The sequence below is a fragment of the Peromyscus californicus genome, unplaced genomic scaffold (assembly GCF_007827085.1).
Source record: "Peromyscus californicus insignis strain IS unplaced genomic scaffold, ASM782708v3 Scaffold_8__1_contigs__length_139910024, whole genome shotgun sequence".
NCBI classification, from domain to species: Eukaryota; Metazoa; Chordata; class Mammalia; order Rodentia; family Cricetidae; genus Peromyscus; species Peromyscus californicus.
The window spans coordinates 1,900,677-1,915,120 of record NW_026294606.1 but is presented as its reverse complement, the minus strand read 5'-3'; the positions used below and the strand labels follow the sequence as shown (position 1 = coordinate 1,915,120).

Sequence of the window (14,444 nt, the reverse complement as noted above, 5' to 3'; positions counted from 1 at the left end):
GACCTCTCCTTCTCAGACTGGTGAGGCAGGCAATGTGCAGTGGAAGACAAGAGTACATCCACAAAATGCAACGAGAGCAGGCAGGGTGGAGAAGGCTCCAAACACAAGCACACCCATCCCAGCACCAGTCAGAGAGCAAGCATGTGGCAACCCGGGGCAGAGACAGAGGAAGAAGCCAGAGCAGATGGCTACTGGGGTCTGTGGCAACTCAGAAGGCCAAAACCAGAAAGGGAAGCCCATGAGAGAACCAGGAGCCAACCCCACCAGGCTGAAGTTGGAGGGAGCTGTGCCAGTGTGGAGAGACTGCTAACGTGGAAGGGGGTCCTAAGAACGTGGCCTGCTGCCTGCTCCGGTTCTTACCCTGCTGGCTTTAGCGCAGCTCTCCAAAGCTAGCTGCGGAAGCCCAAGGCAGACCACATGCTTGGAGGTGGCTCTATGCCAGCTCTCTGAGTTCACATGAATTCTGCCCCAAGGCCAGGGTCCTCAGGTGGTGACACCCACACTGCTCTTACAGAAGTGCCCTTCTGCAAAGGGCTATGCAGCATGTAGATGACTCCTGCCATTGACTGGGACGGGGGTCAGAAGCCCAGCTATCCGAAGCCTGGGGCTAAGCCTCCTCTGAAGGCAGGCTGTGTGCCGATGACAGTTGTATCTGTGAGGATAGTACCTGGTAGCCTGCTGGACTCTGGGATGAAGCACTTAGAGGAACTAGTGTGTGGCACTCTCTGCACTCGAGGCAGCTGAACTGACCTGGGGTTTCTGTGGAGCTGCACTACCAGCTGTAGATTAAGTTAGTGTGTGGTTGAACAGGCCTGGTCAGTGGGTGTGTGCTGTACAGTGCAGGATGTTGTACAAGGCCCGACTCCCCTCTCAGAAGTCTCTGTGTGAGTGGGGAATGTGGCCTGTCCTGAATATGGAAATGTTGCTGGAACACCAAACAGAGAGCTGGTATCTCCAGGAGATTTTGCTGGGGTTCTTTCTCACATCTTAGGCAGGGCCTAGGCCACTGTAGTCAGTGAGGGTGGCAGGACTGAAAAAGAGCAGGGGCCATGTGGCCCTGGAAGACATGTCCCAGCAGCAGAGCTGACTCTTTGTCACAGATGTCGTGAGCATTATGAAGAGGTCAGACTTTCCATGTCTATAATTCAGAAGCACCTACTGTCAACAGCATCAGACTTGGTGTCACTACAGAAGTAGCACAGTTGGAAGAGCTCCCACCCACCCATGCGGAGTTCTGTTTCAAGTGGACTATATGCTGCAGTTTGTTGTTTGGTGATAATTCTGCTGTGTCCCTGTCACTCAATGAAGTCCACACTTCATTCTGACTTCCAAGTCTTCTCTGTCCTTGTCCTCTCCAGAATCTCATCCAGGGCACAGCACAGTCTGCCATCTTGTCTCCTCTGGCTCTTGACTATGAAGGTTCTTCAGAGTCTTGTTCTAACAACCTTTAAGAGGATCAGAAGTTCTGTGCAATGTCCCTTACTTAGGTTGTGTAATGTTTTTTCCTCTGATGAGACCTGGGCTACCATTTCGCTGTTGTTTTGTGTGTGGCAAGTGATGATGAATGGGGTTTGAGCAGTGAGGAGTTCTGTACATGAAGTTTAATCAAGTAGGAAGGCCCATTCTAAATATGAGTGGTGCCGTTCCATGGGCTGGGGTCCTAGACTGAGTAACAGGTTAACTCAGGAGAGTAGAGACATTCATGCCACTCTGCTTATTGATAAGGATGCAATGTAACATGCCACCTCAAGCTCCTGCTGCTATGACTTCCCTACCATGATGGACTGTGAGCCAGAATAAACTGCCTCCCTGGTTCCTTTTCTCTGGGCATTGTATCACATCAAAAAGAAAAGAAATCCAGGAGATGACACAAAGTGTCCCTCTCACCATGTGTCATGAGGCTTGCATGCTAGCCTGACTTCCTCACCTAGGGAGAAGCTGACAGAGTATTTGCAACAGGCCTACCAGGGAAGTTGGCTGGCTGGTGATCCCAGGACATGCGGAGTTCTGTTTCAAGTGGACTATATGCTGCAGTTTGTTGTTTGGTGATAATTCTGCTATGTCCACTTTGTGAACTAATCCCCAGTCAATCTGATTAACACGTCCATCACCTTGAACACTGTGTATACAGAACACTTAAGGGGTAGCTGAGGAACTTTCAAGTAGAATTACTGAGTCGGGACTACTCATAACTGTAAGACTGGACCTTTTGTCCAACATTCCACATACCCAATATACTAGATGAAGTATGATGAGGCAACATCTGTCTTGGTGACGGCCTCTGTTCCTCAGTGCCATGTTCTTGAAGGCATGTGTTTTAGAATCATAGGCAGTAGGTTTCTGAATGTATTATGCTGGGGGGCCTTGAGATGCCCCAATGCAGGAGAGGCCAATCCTCTCCTGCTTTCAGCTTCCCTGAGACACAGGTGGCTGCTGTTCTGATGGGTAGAGGGCTTTGGCAGGGAGGCATCTACCTCTTGGACTTTCCTAGTGTTCACATTCAGACTGAAACCCAGATGGAAAGGGAACAGCCCTTTCTTGATTGGGTTGCTGGCTGCATGAATCCTATTCTTCATTTTGTTTATAAAACTTCATCAAGCTATATATTTCATATGTTAACAATTTTAAAAAACTGAAAATAAGACTCCTGTAGTCAACAATGTTGTGGTTCACCTTTTGGTTTCTTTTGAGACAGTATCTCATATAGTTCAGGCTGGCCTCCAACTCACTATGTGGCTGAGGATGACCCTGAACTCCTGATCCTCCTGCCTCTACCTCTCATATGATGGGATTCTAGGCCTACACTCCTACATTCACAATGTTGTACAACCATCACCACCCATCTCCAGACACTCTGCACAAGTTAAACACTAACTCCAAAGCCCTGTGAAGCCTCTGCTCTACTTCTGCCTCTGTGAATCGGACTATTCCAAGGAACTCAAACAGGTGGACTCCTATAAGAGCTTCCTTGTGACTGGTTGATTTCATATAGCACAAAGCCTTCAAGGTCCATCCATGTTGTAACAGGCGGCAGACGTGCCTTCCTTGCCAAGGCCAAAGAGTAACCCATGGTGTGCATGCACAGGCTCCTGTGTTTATCCAGTCATGCATTCCTTCAGCAGCTGAAAATCCTGGTACACAGATACCTGTTTGAGCCTCTGCTATCAGTTCTCTGGGGAGACCTGGGTGCAGGATCACGTGTCCCCTGGCAGAGCTCGGCTTTCTTCAGAGCAGTCGCATCACTGTAGCGTTCCCAGCTGGAAATGCCTGAAGACGCCACTCTGATTCTCAGTGCTGCTTTACTGGTTCTGCAGTAGCCAGCCAGCTAGGTAACCACAGTGCGGTGGGCATTGTCCCAGGTGCTTCTGAACACGCATACATCTTCCTTGGAGAAATGTCCGTCCGATTCCTTCACCCATCTTTTAACTGGATGGTTTAGCTTTGTTGTCAGTCCTAAGAATTCTTTATGTATTCAGAATACTTAACTCTTGCCAGATACATCCTAACCCCAACTTTCTCCCATTCTGTGAATTATCCTTGTACTCTGATAGTACCCTTTGATGCACAAATTTTAAACTTTCATGCAGTCCAATTTATCTATCTTTTCCTTTTGTTGTTTTGGTGTCATATTCAAAACGTTACTGCAAGGTCTGTGTCACAAATGGGACTCACTTTGACTGACTCCTTTACAAAGCTGTCATGCCATGTGTCCTTCTATAAGAATCTCTAACTGTTGTGGTTTAGACAATTTGTCTTCCCAAAAGACTCATGTGGTAGGGCTTGACACTCAGCTGCTAGTACTATTTGGGAGGCTCTGGAAACTGTAGGAGGTCCTTAGAGCTGTCTTGATCCCCATGTTTCTTGTGCATCATGGGTAGACAGCCACTGCCAGACATTCTTGCCACAGTGATCTCCGTGCCTGACCGCAGGCCCAGCGCCACAAAGCTACATGAAAGCAAAATATATAACAACTCCCTTTTTTCCTCAGATATTTTGTCACAGCAACAAGAAACTAATATATTAACCACAACCTTTTTGAAGTGAATTCTTTGACCTGTTACAATGAATGGCACTGTCACTACTTAGGAGCATGTTGTTACGGAAACTGGACTTCTCTTCCCAAGATGGGACAGGCAGTGACTACAGCATGAGAAGCAGGACACCCAGTTCTAACTGTGTGTGGTGGTAGCAAGCCATGTGCTTGCAAGGTGGCACTTCCATTCTGCAAGCATGTCTTCCCTTCACGAGGAAGGTTTACTGTACAGCAAGGAGGGTTTTGGGTCTGTGCTAGCTGTGGCCCGATTGACCTCCATGCCCTGGGGCAGCATCCTGGGCCTATGCTCTCAAAGGCCAGGACCCTCAAGGTGATAATCTACCTTTCATTTAGAGTGTAAATATGAAGTACAGGTTGGGAAAAAAGCAACTTACATGGGTGACTGCTTCCCAGGCAATTGCATGGCCTTCTGGGGTCCAGAGCAAGAGGCTAAGAAGAAGGCGCCTGGCCAGCTGTCCACATACAGGTGGTCTGGGGTCTGTACTGGGGCTCTCAGCTGCTTTCTGCAGATCGATAGCTGAGAGGGGGTCACTTCTGAGCAGCATCAGGAGACGGTTGAGCAATACCTTCAGCTCTACCTGGGTAATACAAGTTCAGAGGGTGAGACCCTAGCAAGGACTCGACAGGAGTGACTCTAGGATGTGTTTGATGCTTTGAAGCCCTAGGGAAAGGAACAGCCAGGCACCCAAGCTCAGCTAATTCACACACAGCTCTACATAAACCCAAATGGGTTTAATGGAAATTTCTTGACTTTCCTTCGTCTTGCCCACCAAGCAGCCAGGGCACTATGCCAGGACCTGACCTTTTCTTTTTATATGAAAGCAAATGAAGGCAAGTCCTCAGCAGAATGTAGTCAGAATTTTCTTATTGTGGGAAAAACAAAAGGCCCCTTGAAGACGACCACTCAATATCAGCCGCAATCAGTTAGAGCCACAGGCCCACTGGGCGGTGCCTGGGCTGGCTGAAGGAAGCACAGGCCAGCCACACACACACACACACACACACACACACACACACACACACACACACAAGCTCATCTGTTTTGTTGCAGACACTGGGACAGTTGTTCGTACATGCTCACAGCTCAAGCAGAGGTCACAAGTCTGTGGAGTCCACATAATAACAGTAACTGTTCAAAGTCCGTGGGTTGTTTTTTCATAAAAAATATTTATTTCATGCTGAGACTCCTGTGGCTCACAGAGCGAGGCAGATGCAGCGCAGAACATCACATTGATGGTCCATCCTGCCGAAAGGCTCTTCGAGACTGTGGTGAGAATTCCCACGGCTTATTTTGTGGGTCTCTGAGAGCTGCTTCTCCTCTACACATTTAGGCCCCATTCAGTGCCATCTGTCATGGGTAGCAGCACACTAGGAGTGTTGTGTGAGCTCTCCTGACTACAAGGGTGACCGTGAGAAAGGCACCATGGCACTTTTCCACTGAGAGGAGCAGTGTTCCCAGGATAGCTACCGCCTCGGCTGATGACATCTAAAGAGAGGCTGAACCTCATCTCTCCCTCGATCCTGTTTTGTCCACACTGACTTCCTCTCATATGCCTTCTATGTCTAGAAGCTTCTACAAGGGAGATGTGTGTTCTTTGAAGTAAGAGATAAGCCTTTTGTTCTCATTTTCATTTGCCATTATAAAAATTTACTTTTGCTCACTATGGAAAACAAGATTAAAAAATGATATAAAAAAAATCCACCACTCATCCTCTGAAGGAGCCACTGAGCATCCCTGCGCTTCATGCATTGGGAGTAACTGTTTGCTGCTCCTGTCTGACACTTCCACGTGTACCATGAGCCAGACATATGCCTAAGCACTATCTGGCAATGGGACTCTTCCTGGTAGTGTGCTAGTCCATGGCTGGGATCCAGTACCACTTACTCAGTAGCAGCTTATGCAAGCTCAGGCCATTTCGGATCCCGCAGCGATGAACTCTGCTTTGATGCCCATTGTGTGCAAGCAGCTTTGTGTGAATCTCTGCCTTTCCAAAAAGATTCTTACAAGTGAAAAGACAGTGTCTGAAGGGTTTGAGGCCCTGACCAAGGCAAAGGGTACATAAAACACAGTCTTAGATTCATGATCCAATTTAGTTAGCCAAAGCAGATGAACACAGCTGGCAGAGGTGTACCCCAGGCAGGACAGGTATGCTACTTTACCCCACAGTCCTTACCCCAGCAGAGGACTGTCAGCACAGTGTTGTGGGAATTTGCTCTGCCAGAAGATCCAGCTGCCCAAGGAGCAAGATGCCAGCAGACCAGTAACACCACGGCCACATGGCAATATATAGATTAATAGAAATGGGTTTATTAAAGATATAAGAACTAGCTAGTAATAAGCCTGAGTCACAGGCCAAACAGTTTGTAATTAATATTAAGCCTCTGACTGGTTATTTGGGAACAAGTGGGCAGGAGAGATTCGTCTGTCTCCAGCACAGCACTTGCAGCTAAGTGACTGACAGTGACTTACTGCTTTTAAGTTAAGGCAAAGGCACAAGCATCAGCAAACTCCAGAGTCCTATTATGCTCCTGTGCTGCAACACTGAGTTCACCTGTACTCGAGTTCCTGCTGGCCACCAAGCGGTCAAAGTGTCTAGATGAGCGCATAGGAAGACGCCTTCCTCAAGTATGGCATACACCAGCAGCTCTAGTCAGGGCACCAGTAAGGGGAAGCTCTGGCTTCTAGGACTAGGCAGTAGCTGCCTCTGAGTGACCAGCTAAGGAGTGAAAACAGATAATACCAACACTACTCTGAGTGGAGTAGCCTGCTTTTATTCAGGTGTCTAGTCACCCCAAGAAAGACCAAGGCATACTTTTAAAGAACGAGAAATACTCCTGAATCCAAGTTAGCTAATACTAAAAGGTGCCTGTAGCTGAACTTTCTAGAAATTAAATCCATTTTAAAAAGAAAAAAAATTAGTGTGTCCATATGCACACACGTAGCCCATGTACACAGAACATGTATGGAGGTCAGAGACTACTTTGGAAGTTAGTTCTCACCTTCCATGATGTGCCCCATGATCAAACTCAGGTTGCTAGGCTTGGCAGCTAATGCCTTTACTTACTGAGCCATCTTGCTGGCCCCTATAAATTAAATCTTACAGGACACTATTCTGTATTTCAAAAGTCAGTCTCTGTAAGTATCTATGATCCATATGGATTAACACATACCTATCAATTTAGTTTACAAAGAATCTAATACAAAATGCAAATGAAAGGGCAAGACCTTCACAACACCTTAATCACTCCTACTAAGAGATGAAAGTCATGAACTAGGATTGTCCTTAGTCAGTTTAATGCAATATATATTTTTAATTTGTATTTCACTTATTTGTGTATAGGTAGCATGTGAGATACAATGTGTGTGTGAAAGTCAGAGGTCAACTTTTGGGAGTTGGTTCTCCTTTTCCATTATGTGGATTCTCGGGGTTGAACTCAGGTCTCCAGTCTCGGTGGCCAGTGCCATTGTCTGCTGGGTCATCTCACCAGCCAAATGTGATCTTTTTTTTTTTTTTTTTTTTTTGGTTTTTCGAGACAGGGTTTCTCTGTGTAGCTTTGCGCCTTTCCTGGAACTCACTTTGGAGACCAGGCTGGCCTCAAACTCACAGAGATCCGCCTGGCTCTGCCTCCCGAGTGCTGGGATGAAAGGCGTGCACCACCACCGCCCGGCCAAATGTGATCTTTTAAAGTGAAGACTGTTTTCCTCTGAATTAAGCAGCAATCTTCAAATACATATGTAGATGATAACATCTTTAAAATGCTTCATTCTGATCCAATATTATCCTCAATTTTCAATTCTTTTAAATTCCAAGGCTCATCTTCACCATGCTATGGAAATCTTTAAGTCAGTGGTTCTCACCCTTCCCAATGCTATGACCCCTTAATACAGTTCCTTGTGTTGTGGTGACCCGCAACCATAAAATTATTTTATTGCTACTTCATAACTAATTTTGCTACTGTTATGAATCATAATGTAAATATCTGTGTTTTTCTGATGGTCTTAGGCAACCCCTGTGAAAGGGTTGTTTTACACCCCCAGAAGGGGTCCTGACTCACAGGCTGAGAACCACTGCTTTAAGCAAATGAAATACAAGATTGCACTGACCTCTGATTTGGGACAAACAGGAGCACTGTTCCATACACACTGAAACCTGTTCCTTTTAATCACTAAAGTGGGCAAAAAGCACTGGAGACTGAAGGCTTTGTTTTTTTTGTTGTTGTTGTTGTTTGGGTTTTTTTTTTTATTTCTTTGTTTTAATTTATTTTTATTTCATGTGCATTGGTGTTTTGCCTGCATATAGTTCTGTGTGAGGGTGTCAGATTCCCTGGAACTGGAGTTACAGACAGCTGTGAGCTATCATGTGGGTGCTGAGAATTGAACCCAGGTCCTCTAGAAGAGCAGCCAGTGCTCTTAACCACTGAGCCATCTCTCCAGCCCTAGACTGAAGTTTTTAAAAGCCAGCAAGTAAATGTTTGCAAGGAGGTGGCAAAGCTTTAATCAAAGCATGGCTTCCTGAAATAACTACATTCTACATAAATAACAGCATCTTTTCCATAGACAGCTACCTGGTCCTGTGCACAGAAACCCTGTTATTTAGAGACCAAATGGTTAAATCATGTGATTACCTCAGTACAAGTCTGGCTGATGCAGGAAAGTGGTAAGTGGGGTGAAAGCAGTCTGGCCAGGCTGTTGGTGGGAAAGAGAAGAAGACATGGACTGCCTCAGGAGCAGCTGTCACTCCTGCGTGGGATCTCCTAAAGCATGGAGCCCTGGGATGAGGCACAAGGGTAAATGAGGGCAGCTGAGGCCACTGAGCAGAATAACCTAGGATCAGATAACCCCGAGAACAGAAGGCCCAGAACATGAGCAGCCTGACGGCTGGGGCAGCCTCTTGTCGCAGGTCCCTGTGGAGGCAGGAAAACATCATGGGCTACAAGCTCAGTCCAAGTGGATGTGCACACATACCCAACACATATGACAAGTGCTCTGAGCCTGGGTGCCTGGGGGTTCAATAAAGGTAAGCCTGGTAAAGGTCCCCCTTCTCTGGGTGTTCTCTGCTCCCTGAGGCCTGACCCTGAGCACACAGTACGGCCTGCACCCACCATGCTCTGCGCTCTCTGCTGACTCCCATCCTGTGGGCTGTAATAGAACACCAAGAGCCACAGCAGGCCTGCAGGGGGCTCAGCTTCCTGCCTCAGCAACTGCTCCACTGCCAGATCAACCCATCCTCCAAAGTGAATGAACAGAAACCAGCTCTCGAAGGGACCTTGCTGGGACCTGCAACAGAGCAAGACATACACATGGTAGCTGGCAACCTCCACCCTTCTTCCTTCTGTTCAAAGTAACTTTAATGTTTGTGAACTTGTACTTTAAATTGTACTTTCCCACCGAAGAAAGACCCTCAGAGAAACAAATTGGATTCAGAAAACCTTTGTGTCTCACCCTAAGCCCATCACAGGACAACCAAAGGGACCCTCCCAAGCCCACGTGTACTGAAGACTAAGGATATTTAGGTCTTTATATCCTGGTATCTATAGAATTCTAGGCTCCAAGAGTGATTGGGGGAAGGGGTGGGGGGGACAACTCACAAAGCATAGTAAGACCCTGCAACGAGCCACCTACTCAGGTAGCTCCAGCATGAGGAGGAAGGCTACGTAACACAGCAGAATTACACCATTCTGCCAAGTGGCTCTGGTCTGCCTGTTTTGTCATCAAATGAACACTCCAGCAAGAAGGTCAAAACTTTTTCCAAGCTATCTTCTCACCCTCCTGAAACCTGGTAGTGTAATGTGTATTAAAGGGTGGACTCTGTGTCATCTCTCTACCTCTGACAGTCACAACATGACAACATTGCCCCAGGAGACAAAGGGAAGAATGGCCTAAGGCCCCTGATGGGAACTTTCATCTGGACAGGAGCATCACAGCCTTTGCAGTGTCTGCAGGGCTTGTGGAATCCCCAAGTTCTAAGCATGGTTCTTGCTTTCTGGTCACTGCTGTCCCATACTTACCTTAGAACATTTGACTTATGTATTTTAAATCAAGTTTGCAGGACAATGAAGGGAAAGCCTTAATCCCTGTCAGAGGGAGGGCGGCTCATCACTGCACAGAGCTGAAGGGGCAGGGCTGCCCAAGTCTCTCTCACAGATTTCATCAGCAAGTATACTGAGCAGTCAACCCTACTCACAGCACAGACCTGCCTGGCCTGACCTTCCCTTCTTTCAGGGGGAAAAAAAAAAGTCTTACGCCTGCTTCACACACTCTCCTGCAGGTAGAGCCCAAGGCCCACTGGATGCACAGGCACTGACAGCTGTAACTGAAAGTTTTCCTGTGCCCACCCAGCTCCTGCGTCTTTGCGGTCCCACAGCTGCTCAGACCCAAATGAACACACAGAGGCTTGTATGAATTACAAACTTATGGCCTATTGGCTCAGGCTTCTCACTAGCTGATCTTACATCTTAAATTAACCCATGCTTTTGGAGACTAGCACCTAGAGGAGGGCCTCCACCATGCTGCATGGAATAATTTCTTCTAGGACAGGTCTGCTAGCTCTGGAGACATTTATTTACTTATTTTTAAATTTATGCATGTGTCTGTCTATATGTGTTTGTGCATGTAAGTGGCCACAAAGACCCAAAAGGAGTATCAGAACCTCTGGAACTAGAGTTATATGGAGTTATGAACCACCTAATGTGGATGTAAGGAACCAACCCTGAGTCCTGTACAAGAACAGCAAGTGCTCTGAATCACTGAGCCATCTTTCTAGCCCTTGGAGAAAGATTAAAGAAAATAATGTTAAAAAATGAAAAGGGGGTAGGATACAAATGGTTAACATTTCCTCCCACTGGCCAAAAGCTCAGTCTCCTTCCTTAAGGGAACCAGGGACACCTTCATGTGGTAGCCAGGGGCTCAACATGTGGGGGCGCTGTTCATTTCTGGAGTCTCTCTCCTTTGCATATTTCAAACTGTAAATGCAGCCCTTACTAGAACTGACTATGCAGACACACTTGCAAAGCTGGCTGCTCACTCTGACCCACACAAAGCAATCCTGAAGCTCCACACTTCCTCCACCTCTTGCCTACTGACAGTGAGTGTGTGCACTTGTTTGTCTGTGAGGGTCGAGCAAAGCCTTCAGCTGCCAACCTGCTCAAAGAGAGGTCAGGGAGGCCACCTGTGAAAGGGTCAAAGGTGGTCAGAGTTTGCTCACCCATGAGTATGGTCTTCAACTGCTTCTCTGAGGAGTTGGGAAATGTGCAGCAGAGGCTGGAGCCGATGTCTCTGTGGGATAGCTGTGGGTGGAAAGAAGTCAGAGGAGGAACTGAAGGAAAGCCAAACCCATGGGGAGACGCCTGCAGCTTAGACTGAAAGCACTGTGCAGAAATGCTCCCACCCCCGCCATTCACAGAACCCATGTCATACTTCTCTCAACCAGGGTGTCTGTGTCTGAGTCAAACTTGAAAGTTTCTTTCCTTGTCTTGTTTGAGACAGGGTCTTATTATTATAGCCCAGGCTGCCCTTAACTCACTATGTAGCCCAAACTGGCCTTGAACTTACTATTTGTCCACCTCTGCCTTCCAGGAACTGGGACTACAGCCCCGCACAGCATGCCTGATTTCAAGTGCTTTAACTTGAAATCTTTAACTAGGGTGTATAGAAGTCAGAAAAGATTCCCTCCACAGCCACCCTAAAACTTGGACTGCCTTGTTTGGCAGATGCCCTGCATTTTCTTTTTACCACATTCTGACTCCATCTCAAATTTGTGACATCAAAACACGAAGGGATCACACTGAATATACAAGCAAGGGCAAGAAATGGCTAGCTCAACTGCTTTTGGGGTGTGGGATCAGGCCGGGGGGAAAGCACAGAGAACGTGCAAAAAAGCTTGATTGTTAGTGTGTCTGATTTCACACCTGCCTTTGAGCATCTGACCTGCATGTATCTGTGGTTATAATCAACCACATGACACCACCAGAGGTGGAGGCCACCGCTGCTCCTCCATAATAAAGACCTGGGCGCACAGCAGCCCCTCCCTCAGGCCCATGACTTAACTCCTGAAGGCAAGTGGAATTTCCTCCTTACTAGTCACTAAGACACTACTTTTCTTCTCCTGTAGTTCCTGAAGGTCATCACTTGTCAGTAACTTTTTATGACCCAGGACCTCACCATGAACATGAAGGACAGTTCTGATGAGCACAGGCTTACACTCCTAACATAACCAACTTCTCTCCAAAGCAATGCGTACACAAACAGGATCAACACCTGGCTTCTCTGTTTTTGCTTAAAGTCACTTGTTGTCTTTGAGGGATGAGAAAGCAGAGAGCCTGAGTTCATGCTGTGGGACATGACTGAATTGCATCTGGGTTTCATAACCTATCCCCCAGTGTGTTGAGGTGCCCAGACTGTTCCATAGCAGGTCTGGCTTTACACCGTGGTCTGAGGACAGTTGTAGTCCTCAACTTTCTATTCTGCTAAACTTTTCCTACTGTGTCCCAACTGAATGAAAAAGAAAGAAAGGAAGGAAGGAAGGAAGGAAGGAAGGAAGGAAAAGAAGGAAAAGAAGGAAAGGAAGGAAAGAAAGAAAGAGAAAAGGGAGAAATAAAAAAAAGGCTATGAGTGCTCCTGGGTATGGTAGAGGAGAAGATTTAAAAACTACCATGCAGGCATCCCACCGAAGCCACTGTGCTCACTCAGCTCTGTCACAGGGCTTTGTCATGGAAGTCACCTGGGGCAAGAAGCTACATCTTCTAGAGAAAGGAAAAGGTATCTAGAATTTGTAAAATGCTTTGAAACTCTGGATCATCTGCTTACCTCAAACAGATCTTACTCAAGGATAGGGAAAAGAAGTCACAGTGGCCACAGCAGGAAACATGAGCCCTCCTCCATCCCTCCCCTTCCTGTCACAGGCCTTGTCTACAGACTGTCGGCTGGCGTCAGAGGGAAAAGTCTCCTTTATACTCCATAGCTGAGACATTCCCTAAACATGAGCTCATAGACACTGCCACAGATCAACACCAGTAGATTACAGACATGGCCTAGGGAAGCAGACTGGCAGATGAATCAGAAAAGACTGGGGCCTAACAATAGAATATTACTGAATCTTTTCAAAGTCTTCTCCTTGGCTTGTATGAAAAAAGTCTCCCTAAAATTCTATGGCCTCATTCTTCACTTTATCCTTTGTTCTGTAACAAGGCTGCATGGAGCTAAGAAAGGAAAAACAAACAAAGGTACTGTTGTACTCTGACCCAGCCTGTCCCTGAGACTCAGCAAAGCTGTTATCAGAGGCTGATTGACTATCCCAGGAGCCGGGCTCTCTACTTTTCCCTTATCATACCTGGAAGCAAAGCAGGGTCTCACATAAAACTCCACACAAACTGTCTTCTGAGGAGGAAGAGAAGATCTGGGAGGTAGGGACCATGGGTTACCATGCTCATTCCCACAAGCCACTATGTCACAGGCAAAGGCCCCTCACTCACCTTCAGGGCGCTGGGCCAGCACTGCAGTGAGAGATGGAGCACCATAAGGAAAGTAGGTCTTGAGGGAAAACTTTGTCTACGAGAGTCAGAATGGAAGTGGCGTGAATGCTGGGCTGGAAAGCTGTGAGGACACTGCAGACCTCTGCCTGTCTGCCCTAGAGACCCACTGTACTAACGCAGCAGGATGCAGCCTCAAACACTTTTATAAGCATGCTTCCAGTAATCTTATAAGTAGCCAAAACAGTATCTTTTAAAAGTCATCTTCTGGAACTTAGGGAAGTCACATTATCTTGCTGCCATCTCTACTTAGGTTTCTCCTCACACAAACCCAGCCACAAACATTATCTTATATTTTAGAGAGGGCTGCTAAACACTTGTGGGACTGGGGATCTCAGTGTGGCATTTATGACAATCAAAGTCTCTAACAGGCAGCTCTTATGCTGAGAGCATGAGGCTATACTTACTTACCAGTGTTTCCCAAAGGCACAGAGGTTTTGAAATAAAACAAGCAACAACAAAACCAGGTAAAGTCTACAACACATAAGTTACACAGGCCATTAAGTATATAGCTTGATAATCCTGGATGAGTCTGTGAATCCACCTGACTAGTACCCCATCATGACACACACAATGCTGCTGTCACCTTGGGGAGTTCCCCAGGACTCTTAAAGTCAACCTCCAACCCTAGCCTGACAATCAATATTTTTATTTCAACAGGAGAGATCAAGAATTAGATCACTTATTCCCAATTTTCACATAAACAGACACACTGAGTGTGCATGCTTCTGCATCTAGTCTTCGTGGTCACAGGACTCATCTGACTGCATACACAGCTCATTCTTTTGCACTGCTTAGAAGTAATGAATATACCAGGATTTGCTTATCTACCCCTCAAAGATGACTAGAATTAAAACTACTA

The 14,444-nt window shown here is 46.7% G+C and overlaps 2 protein-coding genes across 7 annotated transcripts in view; one reads left to right on the top strand and one right to left on the bottom strand.

The window, feature by feature from the left end:
* Fancc (FA complementation group C) overlaps window positions 1-14,444 on the bottom strand; it is a 157,504-nt gene that overhangs the window by 5,758 nt on the left and 137,302 nt on the right. For 4 of the 6 annotated variants that reach the window (XM_052729082.1, XM_052729083.1, XM_052729081.1 and 1 more), the window contains 3 exons: window positions 13,526-13,601; window positions 11,260-11,341; window positions 7,562-9,332 (listed from right to left, as the gene is read on the bottom strand). In XM_052729082.1, coding sequence (XP_052585042.1) covers window positions 8,810-9,332; window positions 11,260-11,341; window positions 13,526-13,601 — 681 coding nt within the window. In that variant the 3' untranslated portion in view covers window positions 7,562-8,809. Of the gene's footprint in view, window positions 1-4,428; window positions 4,633-7,561; window positions 9,333-11,259; window positions 11,342-13,525; window positions 13,602-14,444 lie in introns of those variants that run through there. The other 2 variants (XM_052729084.1, XM_052729085.1) reach the window with 2 other exon arrangements.
* Window positions 1-14,444, top strand: part of Aopep (aminopeptidase O (putative)) — a 348,639-nt gene that overhangs the window by 329,138 nt on the left and 5,057 nt on the right. The window lies entirely within an intron of this gene.